The sequence below is a fragment of the Pholis gunnellus genome (assembly GCF_910591455.1).
Source record: "Pholis gunnellus genome assembly, chromosome: 19".
Classification (NCBI taxonomy): domain Eukaryota; kingdom Metazoa; phylum Chordata; class Actinopteri; order Perciformes; family Pholidae; genus Pholis; species Pholis gunnellus.
Window position 1 is genome coordinate 13,268,805 of NC_136546.1, and position 21,317 is coordinate 13,290,121.

The 21,317-nt window shown below is 42.9% G+C and overlaps 1 protein-coding gene across 1 annotated transcript in view; it reads left to right on the forward strand.

The window, feature by feature from the left end:
* Positions 1-21,317, forward strand: part of wasf1 (WASP family member 1) — a 49,545-nt gene that overhangs the window by 24,607 nt on the left and 3,621 nt on the right. The window contains exons 4-8 of the mRNA XM_079180864.1: positions 5,542-5,695; positions 9,416-9,533; positions 15,141-15,224; positions 19,480-19,536; positions 20,295-20,458. Coding sequence (XP_079036990.1) covers positions 5,542-5,695; positions 9,416-9,533; positions 15,141-15,224; positions 19,480-19,536; positions 20,295-20,458 — 577 coding nt within the window. The remainder of the gene's footprint in view (positions 1-5,541; positions 5,696-9,415; positions 9,534-15,140; positions 15,225-19,479; positions 19,537-20,294; positions 20,459-21,317) is intronic.

The window sequence follows — 21,317 nt, forward strand, 5'->3', positions numbered from 1 at the left end:
GACTGTTTGCCTTCGTCCCATCAGGCAGGAAGCTAGGACGTTAGCAAGACAGACAGACTAAAGGGTCGCAAGGTGGTCAACTTCACGTTACTGAGAGAGCACACGTTTACCTGGTTGCTGTTCCCGCAATTCACCCTCACGGTGTTAAATTCTTTTTTCGTGACTAGGATTGTTCCGCTTCATCCTCTCATTCAAGTCGTAAACATTAACTTCCGCTTTGACATGAGGGGGAGGCGGGGCCCTACGTAGCTTGTGTAGTGAACAAAAAAGTTTTTTTTTTCATTGCTTTTATTTATGGGTATTGCTGCTTCTTCCCAGTATTGGTAATAAAGATCAGTCTCAGCTGTTTTTTCGGTCGCCTACACAGATCCAAAAAGGCTTGCAGGATTCACTGAAGCGATTGATGTTTTATCAGCATACGGACACGGAGTGTGGACGACATGAAAGATGTTTGGCTCAAGGTCGGGGAGATGCGAGAGACAGTCGAGGCCGGAGTGATGTATGCAGTGTCGTTGGTGTGCAGTGGTTGAGGTCAAAAGTGCTTAATCAGATGATTAATGCATGTTCAGACTGATGCACACATGTACACACACACTCACCTTGCCTAATCTCCTCAAGCCTTTAAAGCGTAACGTCCCTCATGTTGCCCTTTAGGCCTCCAGTCCCCTTCCTCCTCTCCTGACCGCTGATTGCCCCCCCTGCCACACACACACACACACACACACACACACACACACACACACACACACACACACCTTCTCTGTCTTTGTTGTCCACCCTTGCCCACTCCCATCTCTCTGATTGATCTCTGCTCTCCTTCCATCTTGCGTGGATGCTATTTGTGTGCTGTCAGGCTAGCCTCCCACTATCACTCCAGCTAACCAAACTAATGGCCTGTATCCCTTAGTTAGTGGCACCGTTATGTCACCGCACTGGCCGCAGGCTATTTTGGAGGGCCACAAAGCCACCCCGAGTCCCTGTGGACTCTAACTGTTTCTTTATGTACTCCATAGTCCCTCTCTGCTTCTGCTTTTTCTATTAGTCCTTCTGTATTCCATCAGAGGGTTCTTCTTTTATTGCCAATTTTTCCTTTTCTTCTCTTTGAGTCTCTCACATGACTTCTTGATCTTTTATTATTTGCATTTCTTCTCTATTTTTCTTCTTCTACTGTTTGTTAACCCTCCTTGACTCTTATTTTCCTTGGCACTTATTTTATACCTCTCCTTATCTCCCTTTCATCTCTCTCTGTCTCTCTGCTTCTCCCTTTTAAGGTATATTTAAATAAGCTTTGCTGGTACGACGGTTAAAACACTTAATAAAGCAGTACCTATACATCCCGTTTATACAATTACAAAAAGTCTTTCATTTACTCTGAAACTCCTATTTGTGATTTAATGTATCTTCATTTTCCTCTGTGTCTGGAAAGACTGGAGTCTGGAGTGTGAAGATGAGTCATCGGCATTAAAGGCATTTAGAATTTCAAATGATCAGTTTACATCCCAGAGACTCCCACCAGAGATTCTCAGATGAGATTCAGTGTTTTAATGTGCTTTATTTTTCTCACATGTGCATACGGTGCCCCTTGTAGACCTGTGGCGTGCAGTTGATACAGGATACGTTGCGCCCGAGAGCTGCGTGCACAGCTTTTTGTCTTCACTGGTGGTGGTTTACATGTAAGCTAAAATTAAGCGGCAGGAGTTCAGTCACCATGCACTGTGTTTTGGAGTTAGTTTAACACTAAATATTGAGGAGAGAAGATTGGCTTTCTCACTGATGATTACATATAATGGGGGGGACCTGATCCCCCATCCCCCACAGCGACTACGCTTTTATTGATTAAAAACAATAAAATATTCAAATGGGTAAAAATGTACATACAAATATAGCACTGTATATCACATTTTATATCGCAGTTTCACCAAAGCGTTGTACATTTTCTACAACAAATTATATTGTGGAAGTTATCTTTTCCGTATCTCTGGTGTTCAAGCAATGCTGCAAATTAATGAGCAGGACTAATTTATGGAAATACTAAATTTGTATTCCTTTTGTTAAAGGTGTACAAAATTGGGAGCATTTCTATTGCCTCTCAACAGCTCTCGACATGGAGACGGCTAAGCCGGTGGCTCGCAGCTAACGGTGCTAACAGTGCAAACGATGGCAAAAGTGCTGATAGAGCGAACAGTGTTTACCTGAGGGAGAGGGCGGGTGCCACTCTTCCATGATTACACTGTCGGTCGGGACGATGTTATCAGGTGTAACCACTCAGCAATTATGTAGAAGTCGTAATTTACTCTTATGATAGCTCATGCAGAAGCATTGTGGGTGATGACCAGCAAGCAGGAGTAAGAAACACTGTGATTAAAGCCTTCTGAAGTCAAAACCAAAATGTTGAGGAGATGCATACAGTTCATCTACTCACTTCTTGAGTTACTCTGTAACATCTTGCATTACCCACAACACAGGATTACATGGTTTATACAAGAAGAGAGAGGAAGAGGACAAAATGAAAGAAAAAGGACAATCAATAAACATGTTTACAAGAGAAAGAAGGAAAGGATGGGGAAAAACTTGAGCAAAAACTATGAGGAGAATGAGTGATTCAGGGCTGCAGGATGGGAAATATAGGGCAGCATTTGCATTGAAGTACAACTGAATGAAGAGCCGTGTCTGCATGCTAAAAGACAGTTTGGCCTCTGCCTTTTCTTATCTTCAGAAGTTGTGTGTAGTACTGCATGTTGATGAGGCAGGGGGCGAAGAGAGGGAAAACATAATTTCCTTGAAACTTTAAGGGAAGCTGAGAGGTTTGTGTGTGTGTGTGTGTGTGTGTGTGTGTGTGTGTGTGTGTGTGTGTGTGTGTGTGTGTGTGTGTGTGTGTGTGTGTGTGTGTGTGTGTGTGTGTGTGTAACAAGAATGTCCTCACCTCTCTTTGGTTGAAGGTGTTTCAGCTGGATGCTATCGGTCTCAGAGAAAGATATGAGAGAGAGAGAGATAAACTATCCACCACTGGCTTACTGATAAGGAGGTTCACAGGCTGAGATCAGAGGCTGCTGCTGCACCTGGTGCTGCTCGACCTGACACACACACACACGCACACACACACACACGCACGCACACACACACACACACGCACACACGCAGGCACACATTTAGAACCTCCCACTAACTCACTCATTCAAAGCTCACTTACATTTTTCTCATTAGCTGAATGTCTTCACTAAATTGGTGTAATTGGTAGTTCAGCTGAATAAGTGACATTTTGTAATTAGGATGTAGAACATCATGCTAAGATATCCGTCTGTGTGTGTGTGTGTGTGTGTGTGCCTTCTTTGTTTCTGCCCACATTGATTAGTGCAGTGTGCCTCTCTCAGTGCTCAGTGTTGCTTAGCAGAGGCTTATAGCCACCTCAGTCTGCATCAGATATTCGTCCTGACACACACTTCTGCACTGTCTCTCTCTTGTTTGTTCCCTTTTGGACATTTTGGCCACACCACCTGACAGCGCTCTGCTCTCCCTTAATGCATTGGGGCTGCAGGACACGGCGTTCTTGCTTAGCATGCAGCACTCAGCCACACCAGATTGACACTCACCGGTTGGCCAATGACTACACTTCTTGGCTACTATGTGGATTTACTCTGTAATTTTGTAAGCAGAGAGAGGGAGAATGTTGGTGCACTTACCTTACCTTCACTCTGACCTTCCAGTGGAAAGGAGGCAAGGAAATGCCCTACAGGGATCACTAAAGCATCACTTTAATGTTCATATCTCCTTTTCCACATCTGTATCCCTTACCCTCTCTAATCTACTCCAAATTCTGAGATCTCCCCATTACTCCCACTTATCCCTGGCATTTCTCTCCTCTGTGATCGCTCTGGGCAGTGTGCAGTAATTGTCATGCCACTGTGGCTTTTTTGATTTTTTTTCCCCTTCTTATCATTAGTCACCTCTTATGTCGCTGATCTAGGAATTTAAGTTTATTCCGTTGCACTCACTGATACAAGCGCGAGTTCTTGAAGGGTAGTTTATTACAACTTGGGTGTAATTTTGTATAGTTTTAGGGCGGCGTCGCTGTCAGTTCACAGGCTAACTTCGTTAGCATTGTTAACATTGACTTATAATTTTCAAAGTTGTGCGTTCAGTTTTCCCCTGAAACGAGATGTTAATTACCAGTTTTCCTATATTTTTTTAGGTTACTGCACTTCTCTTAGGGACACCTCGCTCATGCCTTACCGTTATTTCTCACAGAGGTCATACTTTGTGTTTTAATGCGTGTTTGTTTTCTCTCTTGCTCTCTTCTACACCACTCCTTTCCGCATGTTAGTTTTATCGTCTTTCCCTCCGCTCTTATATTCCCTTATTCTTCTCGACCATCAGCTAGTCTGTATATCTTGGGAATACTCCCCGCATGTCAGCTCCTGCTCTTTGTTTTACTGTTAGTGGCTCTTCACTCAGTCCCCTGTTTACATCACCCTGACTCCGTTGTGTCCGTGCATGTTTTGTTATCACCCTCGTCCATTCTCTGGCCTCCCGTCTCTCTCCCAGAGTGTTACTTACCGACCCTCGGCTCACTGATAGTGTTTGTTAATAATGATACTTCAGTGCCTCAGGTGGCTGGCCCTTCACTACAGAGAGTGTGTGGAAGTAATTACCCAGATGCACTGCTGCAATGTGGAAGATCAGATTGCGTTAGTTTGTCCTTTGCACAGTAAAATGCCTTTGTCTCATTTTATCAAGACAAGCATTCAATGACGGTGCTGATAACTCAGCTTGTTTGGCTCAAGAGATCAACTTAATGTACATGCTAATAGTTCAGTATTTGATTATGTGTGTGTGTGTTTATGTGGTACAATTCAATATTGTTTTCTACATACCACATTACTTTTTTCAGTCTTCCTCTGGGCAGCATTAAAGTGTATCCATTTGTCATTCCCTCATGTATAATTCAGATCCAGTTGCAACGCTCTGGATTTCTTTCCAAGACTTGCTGTTTTCTACTTGACCAGACCAGATTGAGGGTTAGCATAAGTGTGGTTGTTTTTCCTCTTCCCCTCGGCAATTTCTCCAATCTGGTTATTTTTTTCTGAAAGCTTCAGCTGTGCCGCATGGGGTTTTTCTTTCACCCTCCGAAAAATGTCAGCTGTTCCTGTACGAAAGACGGGCAATCATCCCCCCAGCCTCTGACAGACGACCCTAGCCTGGCCTAGCCTAGCCTAGCCTGGCTTAGCTTAGCTTAGCTTAGTTTTGACGCTGTGTGGGTTTGCTTTGTCGGGGGAACTGAAATGATCCAATTAGGACAACAATGCAGCTTTAGTCCAAGGGAGGACGATTAGTGGTTTCTTATAGGTTTAGTGCTCCGTGATGTTTTGATGATGATAATGACAAGATGGAGCCAAATGGTTGCTTGTGTTCATCATAGACATGAGTGAGACAGAGAGTCTGTTAGATGGTAAACCCTAACCCTGCGTCACACTGATTTAATTACCGATATTCCCATCTCTCCCTCTCTCTTTTTTGTTCTGCATCCTGCCTTTCCTTCCGTAGTGTCTCTTCAGGACATTACCATGAGGAAGGCCTTCAGGAGTTCCACCATTCAGGACCAGCAGCTGTTTGACCGCAAGTCGATGCCCGTCCCACTGCAGGAGACCTACCAGACATGCGAGCAGCCGCCACCGCTCAACATCCTCTCGCCCTACAGGTCCGAATCCAGTTTCAATAACTTTACAAAAGGTTTTCTGGGAATGATGGGGGTTTTTGGTTTTTTTTTATGAATCGTGTGCTAAAAGTAAGCTATAATGTGCATTTTAAAAGCACATTTTGCAAGTGAAATGATAATACTATAATAGCAGAGATGGAGAAGCGACATTGCTCCCTTCTTTCAGAAAAACACTGACGTTACCTACAACTGGAAGGTTTAATTGCAGCCCCTTTTCTGAGCCCAGCATTTCACCAACTATAACAACCTTTCATATATTTATCCGTTTCTATTCTCCTCAGTGTGGAGATTGGGGAACAATATATTTGTATCTTAGTGAAAGGCATAAAGAAAGACTGATTGCACCCTGCTGTGTTAAGACAAAAGCAGCTAAACGGTCTTGAATGTTGGCTGTTATTTGTTATTCTTTTGTATCGTACATTTGCCTGCCACCAAAAGGTTTTTATTAACCATGATGCTCACAATGATGCACACAGAGAAAACTGAAAAGACACCCGAAGCTGCTTGTGCACCTTGGTTGGTAGGTATTTTTGTATTGGCAAGCTTGTGACTCCTTCACACCAGACATCCCTTGGCTCTTGAGTGTTGAGCCGGGCAAGCAGAGCAATAGAGAGTGTCATCTGAAGATGAATAATCCATAAAAAGCTCGGCTGGCCAGCACTCCCTCCCCCTTTATTTCTCAGCCTTCTCACCCTGCTTTTTTTTTTTTTACCCTCTCACTCCATTTTCTCTCCTGCAGCATCTTACATGACACATCCCTGTGTAATACTGTCACTCTGACCAAGCCAGTGGAAGAAGGTTACAGGAAAAACACAATCTTTTATTTTGTGTGTGTGTACAGACACGCACATGTGGACTGTAGGGAGAAAGGTGGAGGCTGTGGTATTTCAATCTGCCATAGGTGCATTTTTTTTTTTTTACGTCTGGGCCTTAACAAGCAAAAGTCCAGTATGGGCGTCTGCCTCACTGACATTATTTTCAAATCTTATTTAAAATTTCTTATTTCCTGCCGGCTGAAGGCTACATGTCAACGTTTTTTCTTCTCTTTTCAAACAAGGTGTAATGGTGATAGTTGAACTAGACATAAAAACATGTACTATACAATCCTTAAGGTCAGTTCTGGCTGGAGTTGCTCTCACCTCTCCTTGAATAACAACTGATGGAGTGCCCAAGAGCACATGGTCCAATAGAGAGGATGAGGTATCTGTTGCTCTACTAGTGTGTCCACGAGAGAAAGAGTGGTATATATGTGTCTATGTATTAATGTTACGGCTGACACTAGCTATAACTTTCATTATCGATTAACCTGATGGTCATTGTCTTGATTAATCAAGATAATTTTACCCATAAAAAAACACAAGTTCTACGAGCTTAATTTCACCTAATTATCATGTAAGACAAAGAAATGTAGGAAAACACCCCCTTTTGAGTTCTCCTCTCTGCTCTTCTCCTCATTTTGTATTCCTCTCCTCATTTTGTTCATCTCTCTTCTCCTCTCCTCTCCTAATTTGGTTCTCCTCTCCACACATCACACCGGGAGTCTCCCTGGGACACCTCCCCAGGCTGTTATTTCTCAGATCTACTCTGCTACTCTACGCTGCTCTGCTCTCTCTCCTTCTATCACTCATACGCACAAGAAGAAGAAAAAAGACGCACACAAACACGTGCCTCAAATATACACAGAGTGAATACCATGTATAATGATTTACACAAGCACTCAAATACTACCCGCAGTGCACACACTACAGTAGCTCTCCCTCCGCCCTTTCCTTATCCCATTGTTAAATTCTATCTCTGTTGTGTTGCATGTCATTTAACTTTCCACTCATGCCCTTTGAAGCTTTTTCATGTTCTGTATTCTTGCTCTTATCCGCGTCATCATCAAATAATTGCCTCTCAAGCTGTGACCGACACTGGGTGAAGACAGCTATAAATTCAAATTGTGATGCAAAGATTTTTATTTTTTTTGGTGTATCACAACCATTACACAAAAAAAAATATATTTGCATATTTCTTTTTAGTGTCAAACCTGTCTTTTTTTTTTTTTACTGACAGTCAGACAACTAAGAGACGGGGTTACTACGTTCATTTTACATTACAGAGAAAGAGGTGATTAAGATTGTTATTGTTGAGAGTGCATGGTGGTATTAATGAAAATTAGACTCATATACAGACTGCAGGGAGCCAGAAACAGCTCCTCTCACTTTCCACCTCCTCAAAAAAAAAAATGGGGCCAGTTGAAGTGGTTCGGGCATCTGATCAGGATGCCTCATGGGCACCGACCGTTAGAGGTTTTTTCCAGGCACGTGGGATTATATATCCTGTCCGGCCTTGGAACGCCTCTGGGTTCCCCAGGAAGAGCTGTTAAACGTTGTAGGAGAGCGGGACACCTAGCTGCCCCATCGACCCAACCCCCGGATAAACAAATGAAAAAGGATGAATGGATGTATAGGTAGTTAGCTCCGGGTGCCTGCCAAAAAAAAGTCACTGCTATTCGGCAGAGTTTGCAAGACTGAAAGCTGATGATTTGTCAAACACAGACTCGGCAGCTGCAAAGGGTTAAGCTTGTTTGTTATTGAGGGGGGGGGATTGAGAATGTTCCCAAGCTGCAGTCTTTGACAGGTTTTCCACATATTTCACAAACTGACCAGTGGTGAATAAAATACACGGGCAGAAAGACATTTGGAAACAGCCAAGAAAGAAGAGAAAGACATCAGCAGGAGAATTTACAAGGCTTATCACCGTATTGATATAAAATCACATTTCCGGACAGCACCTTTGTGTATGATAATTTCCTCCTCAAGGAGGACCTTTGTGTTGTGATAACTACCTGTGTCTGTCAGAAGTCTTTTTCCGTTTCCCTCCCTATCATCATGGCACTGTTCTCCCCAGTGACCACCGACCACAAAGGCTTCTGTAATGCGAGTGAAGAAGACAGAGAGCGGAGCAGAGTTGAGAGAGAATGAATGATAATGCAGGACATGAGCTATTATTCATGGCAAATGGTAAAAATATATGATTTATTGAAGGAAAGCAGACTGAGACAGGCAAGGGCAGGACACGGGAAAAGAAAAATAATTATCCTCAAAAGTGTCCTCTTCCTGCATGTTAAAAGGAAAAAAGACCTATTTGTAAGAGAATCACAGCAATTTCTCAAATGTAAGAATTTAGTAGTCTCACATTATTATAAAGGGAATATTTTGGGGGCTTTGGACTGTTGATTGAACTCTGGGAAATCGTGACGGCCTCTTTCTACCATTTGCTGTACAAGAGAATAATTGGCTAACTGAATCAAAGACGACATTAATAGTTAGTTGTAGCTGTAAATGGAATAAAGCTACATTTGAAATGTGGCATCGTCTAGATCTGGAGCTCACATTATGAAATGAAATGACAATTATGTTCTTGATGGATCTATTTCTGATTAACCATTTTGTCTTTAACTCGTCAGAAAATGCTCATTGTATTTTTTCACAGGCCAAGAAGTCTTCAAATGTGTTATGTCCAACCAACAGATATTCAGTTTATTGCGTATGACTAAGACAGGCAGCAAATATTCACTTTTGAGAACCTGAGACAGGTGGTTCCAGCCTTTGGAATCTTTCCTTAAAAATTGATTATTTAGCTTCTCAAAAAAAGAAAAGAGCACCACTTCTCCAGCATGCAATGCGATTCTTGGTTGTTTCTTTTGTCGATCTGCAGGGACGATGGGAAGGAGGGTCTGAAGTTCTACACCAACCCGTCCTACTTCTTTGACCTGTGGAGAGAGAAGATGCTGCAGGACACAGAGGACAAGAGGAAGGAGAGGCGGAAACAGAAGGTATGTCAGAACAATCACAAGCACCGGGTCCCAGCAGTGCACAGTATACACTTTACCTCCCGTCCATGCAACAAATCCCGGACTGTGCTGGTTCTTTGTTGCTGCGATAGATTGATGTGTTTGTGGTGAGCAGTGGGCTGTGAGCACATGAGCACTGAGGTTAGCGAGTAGGAAGACACGAAGTGAGAGTGCACAAGAGGCTTCCTGTAGTCTCCATAGATGCAGATCGATGTGTCCCGCTTGACTAAACTGACAGAGTGATTCACTGATAGAAACACAGGCCCGGCTGTAGTCGAATGCATTAACTAGCCACCACACGTAGATTAATCAAGTCTTCCTCCAGTCGACCCTTCTATTTATTACTTGTGCCATGATTACATCTAATTAATGGGAGCATCTGCTGATCACTTGCCCCTGCACTGTGTGCCACCGCTCTGCCTCTGCACACACACACACACACACACACGTAACCTCACGTGGGAGCTCTGTCCACACACACATGCAATCTGAAGTAGGATTTGTATGCACGCGGACACACTAATTGAATAAAAGAGCTCTTGCACATGCAGAGAAAGCCCATATCCCACATCAAATGCAGAGCTTTGACCCCCCCCTCCTCAAAAAAGAGGGGTTTCCAACTCTGAGCATCAGGGGCACTAATCAGTCCCAGCTTGCATTTCCATGCGTGGGAAGCAGGGCGTGCAATCAAAAGCGTCAATCAAAGCTCATTATAGTCACGTTCCAATGAGGAATAAGGAGAGTGATTTTCCACTGAGGGTTCGTGTGAATGAAGAGAATATAATTTGTTGGTTATGAGGTTTTTAATGATTGTGGGAATCGGCTCAGAGAGAACAAGAGGGCAAGTTAAGCCAAGGATTATTTGGGAGGATGTAAAAATTAAGGGTATTTATTTGCTGTTATTTGCTGTTTTCAGCATTCATTACAGTTAGAGTAATAAACATACATGACTTTTTTCTTCTTCTTAGGGTTAGGTTTATATGACCGCTTGTAGCTGAAGCTCATTCCAATGATTTCATTCTAATTAAAGCCCCGGGTGGGCTCAGCTAGTAAAGCCATGTTCATTTCCCTCTTCACCACACTGGCAGTTACACAGACCCCATGGAAAGGCCTAGAGGACATTCACAGGGAGAGCAGGATGGATGAGAGGAATTACCCGCACATATTTGTTGGTTTGTGTAACCATCGTGGTAGATAAATGGTCTGAATGAGGATCGGGGCGGATACAGTGCGGAGAAGATATGTGTGTGTTTTATGGAAAGCACGCAGAATCAACCGTTAGAAGGGTGAGGGATGGAAAATGAGAGTTATGTGCACACACTCACATGGGGGAAATTTAGTGTGTAAATCATTGACAGATCAAGGTTGAGGTTGGTCGCAGAGAGAAAAAAGCGCTTTACCCAGATAGAGAATAACCCAAACAGATTTTTAAAAAGCACGGCGACGCTAGTCCATCATACAGTAATGGTTACAGTGGTGATATGGACACACACACAGCCTTACACTTCTTCACTTAGCTCATTGAGTGGGTCTGCCTCTCAGTCACATTGTTCATGAAGTGTGTGTGTGTGTGTGTGTGTTTGTTGCAGTAAATCATGTTTACTCTTTGTAAACTTAGTTTATTATTTCACCAGAAGATTACAGATACCAGCTAAATCATTCTCTGCTTCTCAACTACTACATGTTTCTTTTATAAAGACAGTTTTTGCCATTGTTAACGCACACACTTTCAGACACACTCGGGCATGGAAAAGCACAGACAGATGCTTAAACAGATCTAAATCGACCATGATCCACCAATGCAGCTGCAGTGTCGAGGACCTGACGGGCAGCGCCACCTGTCAGTCACCGTGACGCTATCTGAGATTGGCTGCCAACAGACTTTGTTCCGTGACAGACAATGTTCCAGCTCTGCCTCACTTCCTCCCTCGTGTCTGTCTTCACTCTTTCTCTCCAGCTCATCTTACTTTTTCCCACAACTTGATATGGTTAGTTATGGCCAGGAAATTATTATTACAACATGTTTAGATTTGAATATATATCACAATGTGGCAAATTCACATGTGAAATTAACTGATGAAACGTGTTCCAGACAAAACACATCAAATATATGAAAGAAAACCTGCTCGTTTTTAATCATATTTTACTCTTATGATCATATCATCACAATATGATACCATCGAAGGTCAGCAAACGATAATGTTGAATTCTCACCAAGCCTTGTTATCAAGAATTCTTAAACACAGAAAACCTCCACCATAATATGGACATACTGAATGGAAGTAAAGACAAAAGAAGAATACAAAAAGGCAAACTCATCACCCCTTGAATCCACTGAAGCAGGATCAGGGGTTTGGATGCCTTCGAGTGAGCAACAAAAGTAATTGATTTCAGCTTGTGCACAGGGAGACACAGGTCATGGGTTCAGGTCAAAGTTTCTTTTTACATCCCAGAGGAAAGACCACAATTCAAATGTTTGAGCCTAGAGTGTCGAAGAACCACATTTGAATTGACTCGGTGAGCAAAGAGCGAAAAGGGCATTCACGATAGAGTAACGTACAGTGTTAACAGTACATTACATACACGTAAAGATGTGTAATTGAGAGATTTATTCAGCTAAAATAGACCCAATTCCCGACCAGCGTTCCTCCTGTAATGCGTCCGCGCTCTGTTGTATCGTACATCACAGAAAATAGATCTCTGTAATAAGTGTAAAAATGCTTAAGCCCCTACTTCATCTCTTTCAATCACCAGCCATTTTCTTACGGAGTCATATCCCTAATAGTCTAAAACCAAATTCACACACTCCACGCTACACACAGGCACACACAGATTAGCAGCCAGTGATAAATTGAAAGCAGCACAGGACAGAGGGAAGGGAAAAGAAGCCCACAGTGTCCTAATCTCATTAGCTCCTGTGTTAGCCTCACCCTCAGTGGATTAGCAATAGACTATGTGCTGAGCCAGTCGGAGGGAGACGGAGAGAGGAAAGTCCCAGGGACTGAGGAGAAAAGAGAGAAAGAAAGCATCGCTGCTACTCTTTGAGGTCAGTGTTTAAGTCCACACTAGATCGAGGTTTGTCTCTAGTAACCGGATCCCCTGTGGAGACGCCCTCGGCCTCTCCTGCCCATGTCTCATTATCATACTCACAGACAGCTGGATATGCCTTATTATCATAATGGAATATATACATTTTTAGCCTTTATTTCTATTTGGACACTATTTGGCCGTCAGTCCACTGCTGCACGTTAATGAGGCGGCTGAAATTAATTGTCGAGTCGGTGTAAAAAGTTTCCCCCCACATCATCACAGGTGACTGACCCTAATTAAACTGCAAAATATCGAAGTATTTAATGACGACAAGGAATTCAATTTGCAATGCTAATGTAATGTACAGCGTCAAACCAGACAATAGCAACACCAGAATGTGTGTTTACATCATTATTTGATCACGACAGCTCGGAGAAAATCTATATAGTCATTTGAGTCTTACAAGATGTCCCTCTGCACACTCGTGTGAAAGTTTCAAGAAACAGGTGCAACAGAAAAGTCAGTAATCTCGGTACACGATTAAGTGAGGATGCTACACATCGTCCCCGATCAACAGTAACAGTAGCTGACAAGGACCAAAGTCTGACGTGAGGAATGTGTTAGCTAGTAGCAATCTTATAGGACAACATAGCGAGGTGTGCTATTATGTAAGCATCAGCAATTTCCTTTATGTCCAGTATATATATATATATTCATATTTTTGTTTTAAATTTCCCGACACACCAGAGCAACTCTGAAGACACACGAAACACTCGCTGTGCTCAAGTGTGCGGATGCAACTTCCCGTCAAATGTAGCGAATCAGAAAACGTTTGCTTGTTCAGGTCTGACCCGAGAAAGGTCTTTTTCACATCAAACCCTTTTCATCCTATGAATGTTCTTATTTCAATTTTCAGCAAAGGTGAAGGATCTTTTCTTTAAAGCCAAACATTCCAAAGATACATACAGTAGCAGTAAGCAAAGAGGGTCATGTCTCCATCTTCACTGCTTCCTCATCTCCCCCCCCCCCCCCCCCTCCACACACACTTGCTGCGGTTGCCACGGCAACTGCTCTCAAGTCCATTCAAGAGACTTGAGTCGGCTCGCTCGGAGCGCTGAGACGCAGAGATGGACCGAGACTGACACAGTGTACAGTGCCCTCCTGCCACGGGCCACAGCAGCTGCTCTCACTGTCAACACACGCACACACACACGCACACACACACACACACACACACACACACACACACACACACTGGGCTTTTTTGTATGTGTCACTAGGCACAGTTCAGCTCTTTAAGGATATTTGGATTAGAAGAAGATAACACCAAAAAGGTCCTGTGAACAAAAAAGAAACGGATGACTTCCAACCAGACTCTTCAGAGTGTTGGAGCTGAATGTGCAGATTCTGTATTACTCAGACACTTTAGCAAATAAATAGAGAAATTGATTGACCTTTTTACCGTGATGCTTTGGCAGCTGTGGCCTAAACTGTCATTAGTAAAGCGCAGCGTACTTTGCACATATTTGGGTAAAAAGCCATTTTTACAAATATCATCATCCTCCTGCAACAGAATATGTTTGTTAATTATTTCAAGCTAGTCCACAATTATAATTACAGTTACATCATGTAGTTATCATGTAACAGGCAGACCTGACCAGAGAGAAGCTCTTGAATTAAACATTTTTTTTACTTGCTTTAACAGCACTTGTTCTACACATGAGGGTGGAGAAATATGTGTAATAATATTTAGATTATATGCAACACCTCATGAAAGAAATGTAGCCACTAAATTAACGTTTGGTATCCGTTTGGTATCCTTCATTGATCAGCCGTCTGCAGAACAATGACAGCAGTTCAAGATCAAATGAAGTTTAAATCAAGCACAGTCAATGGCAGGACATGCTATGTCATGACATTGCAGTCGCTGCTGCATACATGCTAAAGGGCCTGCACCACAGGCAGGTATGAAAAAGATGTTACTCCAAACTGGATCTCTGTCAAATTAGATTGGGATGGCGCAACGGGCCAGATGATGCCGCTGAGAAAGTGGACAGGATGCTGTGTTTGCACACTTTAGGACGGGAACCTTTCAGCCAGTGTGCTAATAGACACACTAATTGTCTCCCTGTAGCTTCTTGCAAGCTAGTGCAACTGTTTCAGTCATTGCAGGTGCAAGAGCTGCTGAGGAAAGTGAGGCATTAGATGAAGTTTGCCATAACAGACACTTGTAGTATAGCTCCCCTGTACAATAAGTACTGACTTGCATTAAAAGTCAAATAAAAAATGGAGAAAGGCAGAAAACTCTGTTTGCTTTTACCAGTGACAGCTTGGATATCATTTTTATGTTAATAAAAACAACTTTCACACTCACATTGTGTAAAATATCTGCTATTTTAAGCCATGTGAAGACACCCAACATGCGTGTGATATGTTGTAATGTCTCAGTGGTTCATGTTATTTCCCCCGAATTGTGTCTCGGTAAAAAAAAAAGTTGAAATACTGCTTCAGGATCTCTCTTCCTCTGTCTTCTCTGAATCCTGGTCTAACTCTGTGCAGCTGGAAATGCCTTATCTTGTGTGTCCCAATGGCCTCATAAGAGTCCTCTCTGAAACCCCTCCTCCCTTCCTCACTGCCCCAGAGGTAAGACCTTCTCCCTTCCCCCCCCCCCCCCCCCCCCCTCCACCAGAGCATCTGCTCCCCACGCGGTAGCCTGCAGCCCTCCCTCACTCTCTCCCCTCTATCCACTCTCCCTCTGGTTTGCTGTGGACAAGTGAGCTCCCCACCTCCAACCTAACAACTAACAAGCCCCTGACTGCATCCCAGTTCTACTCTTGTGATAGGAGACAAGGCGTCTTATCAGTGATACTCCGAAAAAAGAGAACATTTGAGGCCCCATTAAATGTAGTTTTTATGCTAGCCTTAGAATTCTGACTAGAGGTCCGACTAGTTCTACAGTGCATCTTTGCTCAATTCTAAAACAGGGTAGAGTTTTAAACATAATAGCTGGCTTTATGCCGCGTTCACGTCCGATGGGATTGAGGGTATTTCCATGTTTACGGCTTCACGTCATGACATGAACGCAGCATTGCCGGACACATGCTATTTCAGCTGAAGGTAAACCGGTTGGCACTCACTCAGAGTAAAACATAGTTCTCATGAGCTGTATCTTTATTCTGTTGTAGAAGAGTGCCATAAATGCAGACAGTTGTAGCCAATACATACTGCAAGCTGCAAGTCGATGCATCAACCGCCATTGAAGTTTCAGAAAAATAAATGCAAAGCTCAGCTGCTTTGAATTGCATTGCTGGTTTATGGTTTGCATATTTATTTATTCATTCAATTAGTTATGTATGTCTAGTGTCAGCCTAACCTGAAAAGAAATGGCCGATCCAAATTCCAAATTTAGTCAGTGACGGTTAAATGCTTTTAAGGGTAGTTTGGGGATTTTTCAACCTGGACCCTATTTTCCCATGTTTTTGTGTCTAAGGGACTAATAGGGACAACAATATTGTTCTTGTGTCGAAGGAGAAAGGAGAATGCTGCATACGGAAGCCGCTAAACGGGCTGTAATGTAATCGCTTTGGGCAACTCCTCACCGTCCATTTACGTCCACTAAAAGTGCTTGTTTGCCACGAGTGATTACATTACAGCCTTTTTAGTGGCTGCCATCTGCAGCGTTCTCCTTCAATACTAGACCAATTTAAAAAAAAAGCTTGCCCCCGTTAGACACGAAACATGGGAAAATAGGGTTGAGGGTTGAAAAAAATTCAAATGTCGTTCGTCCACACCTGTCGGTTTACACGTTAATATCACTGAAGTAGGAAAGGAGGAATTTGGGACACAGCCATGGAGTAGACACTTTACTAACAGAAAGACAACTCGGTCATACGCTAGGTGATCGTGGATTTGAATTAACTGCACACGTCTTTGGAATGAGAGCCCTCTTCAGATGACTTGTTTGCCTTGCTGGTATTGGTTTAGTGGTCAAACTAACACTTTCTGACACGTTTGAGCACGTTTTTTTGTTACAAATGTCAAATCCTAACAGCTCCAGATACTCATTTGCATTATTTAGTCGTGTGGTTATTATTCTTTTATTGCATTCATCAGGCGAGATCAGTAGCCTCAGATCATTACTGTACAAGTCTGTACAACCCGAATCCAACAGATCAGCAGCAGCAGAAAAGTGTGCATTGTGTGTGGGGTTAGTGTTATTGTCCGCAGCAGGGTGGTCCAGTCGCCGTGTGCCTCGGCGGGCCTCCCTGTGGGGGGCTATTTACCCGCCTGCACAGCCGCAGTTCTGCTGAGTCTGTCGCATTGAACATTCACACAAACATACAGAGACACACAGGTACACACGAAAATGCACATACGAGTGAGTAGGAAGGTGCGCACAGACAGAAAGCCTTCTGTACATATCATAAATCTAGAACTGCTGTGTTGTACACACTCGTACACACTCGCAGTGCCTACGCAGCAACACTCTCTCTGCCAGCACGAGTCCATTCAGATGAAAGATGACGACCTAGCGGAGGCACGCGGCCCTCGGAAATTAGCCACATTTATAACGGCTGTGACAAACACGTTCATGCACACACACACACACACACACTCGGTTTCTAATTTTCTCTCATATACAAAGACAGTGTACCCTCCTGTCTTGTTTACGTTGCTGGTTTCACATTCATGTTGCTGCATTAAAGCCGTCACGCTGTGATGCTCTTTGTTGGACAGATGGTTGTCTGGTGGCATTATGTGTTGTGTGTTTCCTTGTCATTTTATCTATCTACCACCTGTTCTTCCTGCCACTCCTCATTGTTGCATCAATTAAAACCAAAAGCCCATAATAATGCTCTTTCTTTTCATTTTCTTTTGTGCAAATGTAGTCTGAAATGCTTCTTTGAATGTTGCCAAGACACAATAACTGCAAACCATTTTAGGAAGTCAGAGGTTAGTCCGACTGAAAGTAACCTTCTTGTCGGACTTTTTGAAGCTCTGCACAGTTTGGAAAATGGCAGAGGAAGATAGGTTAAAATATTTGACCTTCTGATGCAGCTCCTTCAGCCTCAGCAGGCAGTGTTGTCAGGGTTTCATGTCTGGAATGAATGATATTCAGTTTGTCAGTCCAGATGTATAAATGTGCTGGAGCAGCGCAGGAGGCCGTTGTTTGTCTGTCTGTGTGTGTGTGTGTGTGTGTTGTGTGTGTGTGTGTGTGTGTGTGTGTGTGTTCCCCTCGGGCCAATGCCTCATCACGGTTAATATGCCTGATGAATCAGAACCAAATCAATATGCATTACCATTAGGATGCTCGCTCTCAGCATCAACATCACTTAGCTAAAACAGAGGAGACGCTGTCCACAACCCACGTTGTGTTGAATCAGCCAGCATGTTTCATTTGAAGACCAACACATGCATGCATGCACACACACACACACACACACACACAAATGCACACACAGTTATTGAATAACCAGGGTACGACACCCTGGAAGATCTAAGTGTAAAGAAATCGATTAATATTGGTTTTAATGCAGAGTCCCAGGAAATTATGTTTCAGAGGCCCTTTTTTTTACTTTTCCTTGAAACATTTCTTGGGGAAATAATACATCACCACATACACACAAATATGTACATTCACAAACAACCTGTATTGTGTTTCTGTTACTAGAAATAGTTTTTTAATGGTTTGATTCCTCTGAAGCTAGGGAGCCAACAGGGGGATAATGTTGTGTTTGTGTGAAGGCAGTTTGTAGAATGCGTTCACACATACGGTACTACAGCTTGCTTTAAAGCTCATTTTACACTGACCTACACTTAAAGGATAAGACTGTGTTATTCTTGTTGTCAACAATCTCCCATGAGAAGACAAAAACCAACAATGAACTGATTCCCCTGACAAGTATTGCCTTGGTATCCAAAGCCTATGATATATCTTGTTCATCTGTGCCATAGAGTTCCATTGTTGTCCACAAACTATTAAAAGCACACCAGGCAGATGTGCGCTGTGTGGACATTGTTATTTATTTTACATTAATCCAACATACAGCTGAACATATCCCCCAACAGAGGCACTACTTAATCCTTCCTGGGTAATGTTCGCTACATCTACAATGTGAAGTGCCCAGCTGTTTTAGATGATTTAGCTTTACAAAACAAAACCATACATTTGTAATTTAGATTTGTATGCTTAGTATGAAACCAAAGGGCTTGAGGCTGAGTGCCACAGGCAGAAAGTATTGCTAACACATTGCTGTTTTCTGTCTTTTCGTGGGATCTGTTGACAAAATGAAAAATAGAGAACAACACCAGCCTTATGCTCACACACATTTACCGATAAAATGTCAGGATTGTATATTATTTTCTAATATGAAGGCATAAAGTGGCTCAGGATGACTAAACTGATTCATTCACATCAGTATTTAGTTGAACTGTGAAAAGATCCCGACTTCATTTGAGTGTTGTTGTTGTTGTGCTTTAACCTGTCATGTATACTTTAAGTTGACTCGAGCATGTGTGTGTTTGTTTTGCATGTCATTCTTCAGTGTGAGCTGTTGGAAACACCTTTGTAGCTTGTCCTTCCATTCCAGTGAAATCTCTCTCTTTCTACCTCAGTCTTCTTTCAGTGTGTGTGTGTGTGTGTGTGTGTGTGTGTGTGTGTGTTTGGACTGGACTGTGTGTGCCGCTGCATCCTACAGTACCTGCATTGTGTGACGCCCCCCGAGCGGTGCCATGTGTTGTCATTTTCTGTTTAACAGCACTTCTTTTCCCCTTTAGTCCCACCTTCTCTAAACGCCCACTCTGCTTTTGTGCCCGACTGTTTGCAGCGGTGTCGTGCTCAATCCTGTGCCGTGTTGATCCGGTGCTTCTCTTGTGGTTTTTGTTTTTGTTCTTATAGTTGCAGGACCCCCGCATGTATGATCAGGTCTATAGGTACTTAGACCTTCCAGGGCAGGTATGTGAAAATACAGCGATTTATTACAAAACACTGTGTGTGATTTCTGTGTGTGTGTGTGTGTGTGTGTGTGTGTGTGTTGAGTCAGTCATGCTGAAGTCTGGGTGGCAGGGAGTGCTGTTTGTCAATGAACCTAAGGGAAATATGTAAAAACGAGTTTCATGCTTCAGTAAAAATACATACTTGCATGATAACTTGATTTGGCCACAGTCGGTCAATGAGCACTCCCAGTTCCCAAGCTCGTACGACAGTGTTTCCTTAAATGTGTGTGTGATTTCTCTCTTTCAGAGAGCTAATTCAGTACTGCTTGACTATTTGAAATCACCTAGTTTAGGACAGATAGAAAGTTAGTTTTGACAGAAGTGTGCTATCTAAAATGAGGGTGAATTGTTTAAGAGGGAGGAGTTGGTTTATGGATATGTATGTGGCACATGTACAGTTAAACAAACATGGTGTAGCAGCACTTAGCATCAGAAAAGAGTGTCAATTTCCAGAGGGGACAACATATATTTATGTTTAAAATGTGTGTCTGAACAGTAATAAAATGTCCCCTGTTTTTATAGTGTGTAACTGACACTGACTGCCTGTTTAGTCTTAGAAGATGACAATATTATTTCCTTATCAGCAGCTAATCTGTTATCTTTTTCTCCGTCCACAAACCATCTCTTACGCATTCGTCCTCCATTTCGTTCTCGTCATCTCCCACATCTCCTGACCTGCCTCTTCCCACACCATCCCCATCACCCTGCGTACCAAAGATGAAGGCGATAGACCGCCCGCAGGAGCCCGAGAAGATACCGCGGTTGCCTCACGATCGTAAGAAGGAGTGGCAGAAACTGGCACTGGGCGCAGAGCTCGCCCAGGACATACCTGACGACAAACACAGAGAGGCCAACGGATCTGCAGGTTACCACGATAACAGGTATGTGAAGGTGGCGGTCCAGTCTTCGTCACACATCTCAGAGCGGAAAAACTGGTTGTAGCTACAAGACCAAAAGGTAATAGACAAACATTTAGGTCTACTTTCAGGCACGCAATTACGAAATCTGAATCTCGGAAAGTCAAGGCTATTTAGCCTGTTAGGTCTTACCGGCAGGTGTCAAATGATGGGGCTTCACATGCAAATACATAACCGTGGAAATAGAGCATAGTGAGCTTCAGAGAGACTTCGTCAGCAGGATATAATCTCCAAAAATAATAAATTGTGCCCACTTAACAGAGAACGAGTTCTTGCAATTTGCACTTCAGCTACAATTCACGTTCCTCACAGTTGAGACTGTGTTTATTGTGTCTCAAAGCTCCAGTGCCCATTTAATAATTCCTCTGACAGTCAATGTGATCAATAAAAAAAGGTTTTATGCAAAGTGGGTGTTTTCTGATTTGTCAGTGCCATGAATAGCTGACATGAAGTCTTTTCTCCAAGTATTGATGAGGAAGTATACCGCAGTGTCAGCACATATAGATGGTTGTGAATGCACGCTCCTTGATTTGTCACCAAATAGCCCCAGAGTGTGATGAACACACTCGCCCGGACCATGAGAGCAGCCCAGCAGCACTGACGAAGCATCGTCTGAATTATAATTGAAGCAGAGGCACATTTACATTTCTGCTCATAAATAAGAAATATACAAAACTGGTGCAAGATACAGAAAGAAACAGATTAACTGTAATTATCGTTGAGTAGAAGAATGGATTTTTTAGCCGTGACCTGAGCCATAGTAGAGTTTGATACAGCCTCATATGATTCTACTTTCTGTATTTCATTTTATTTTTCTTGTGTT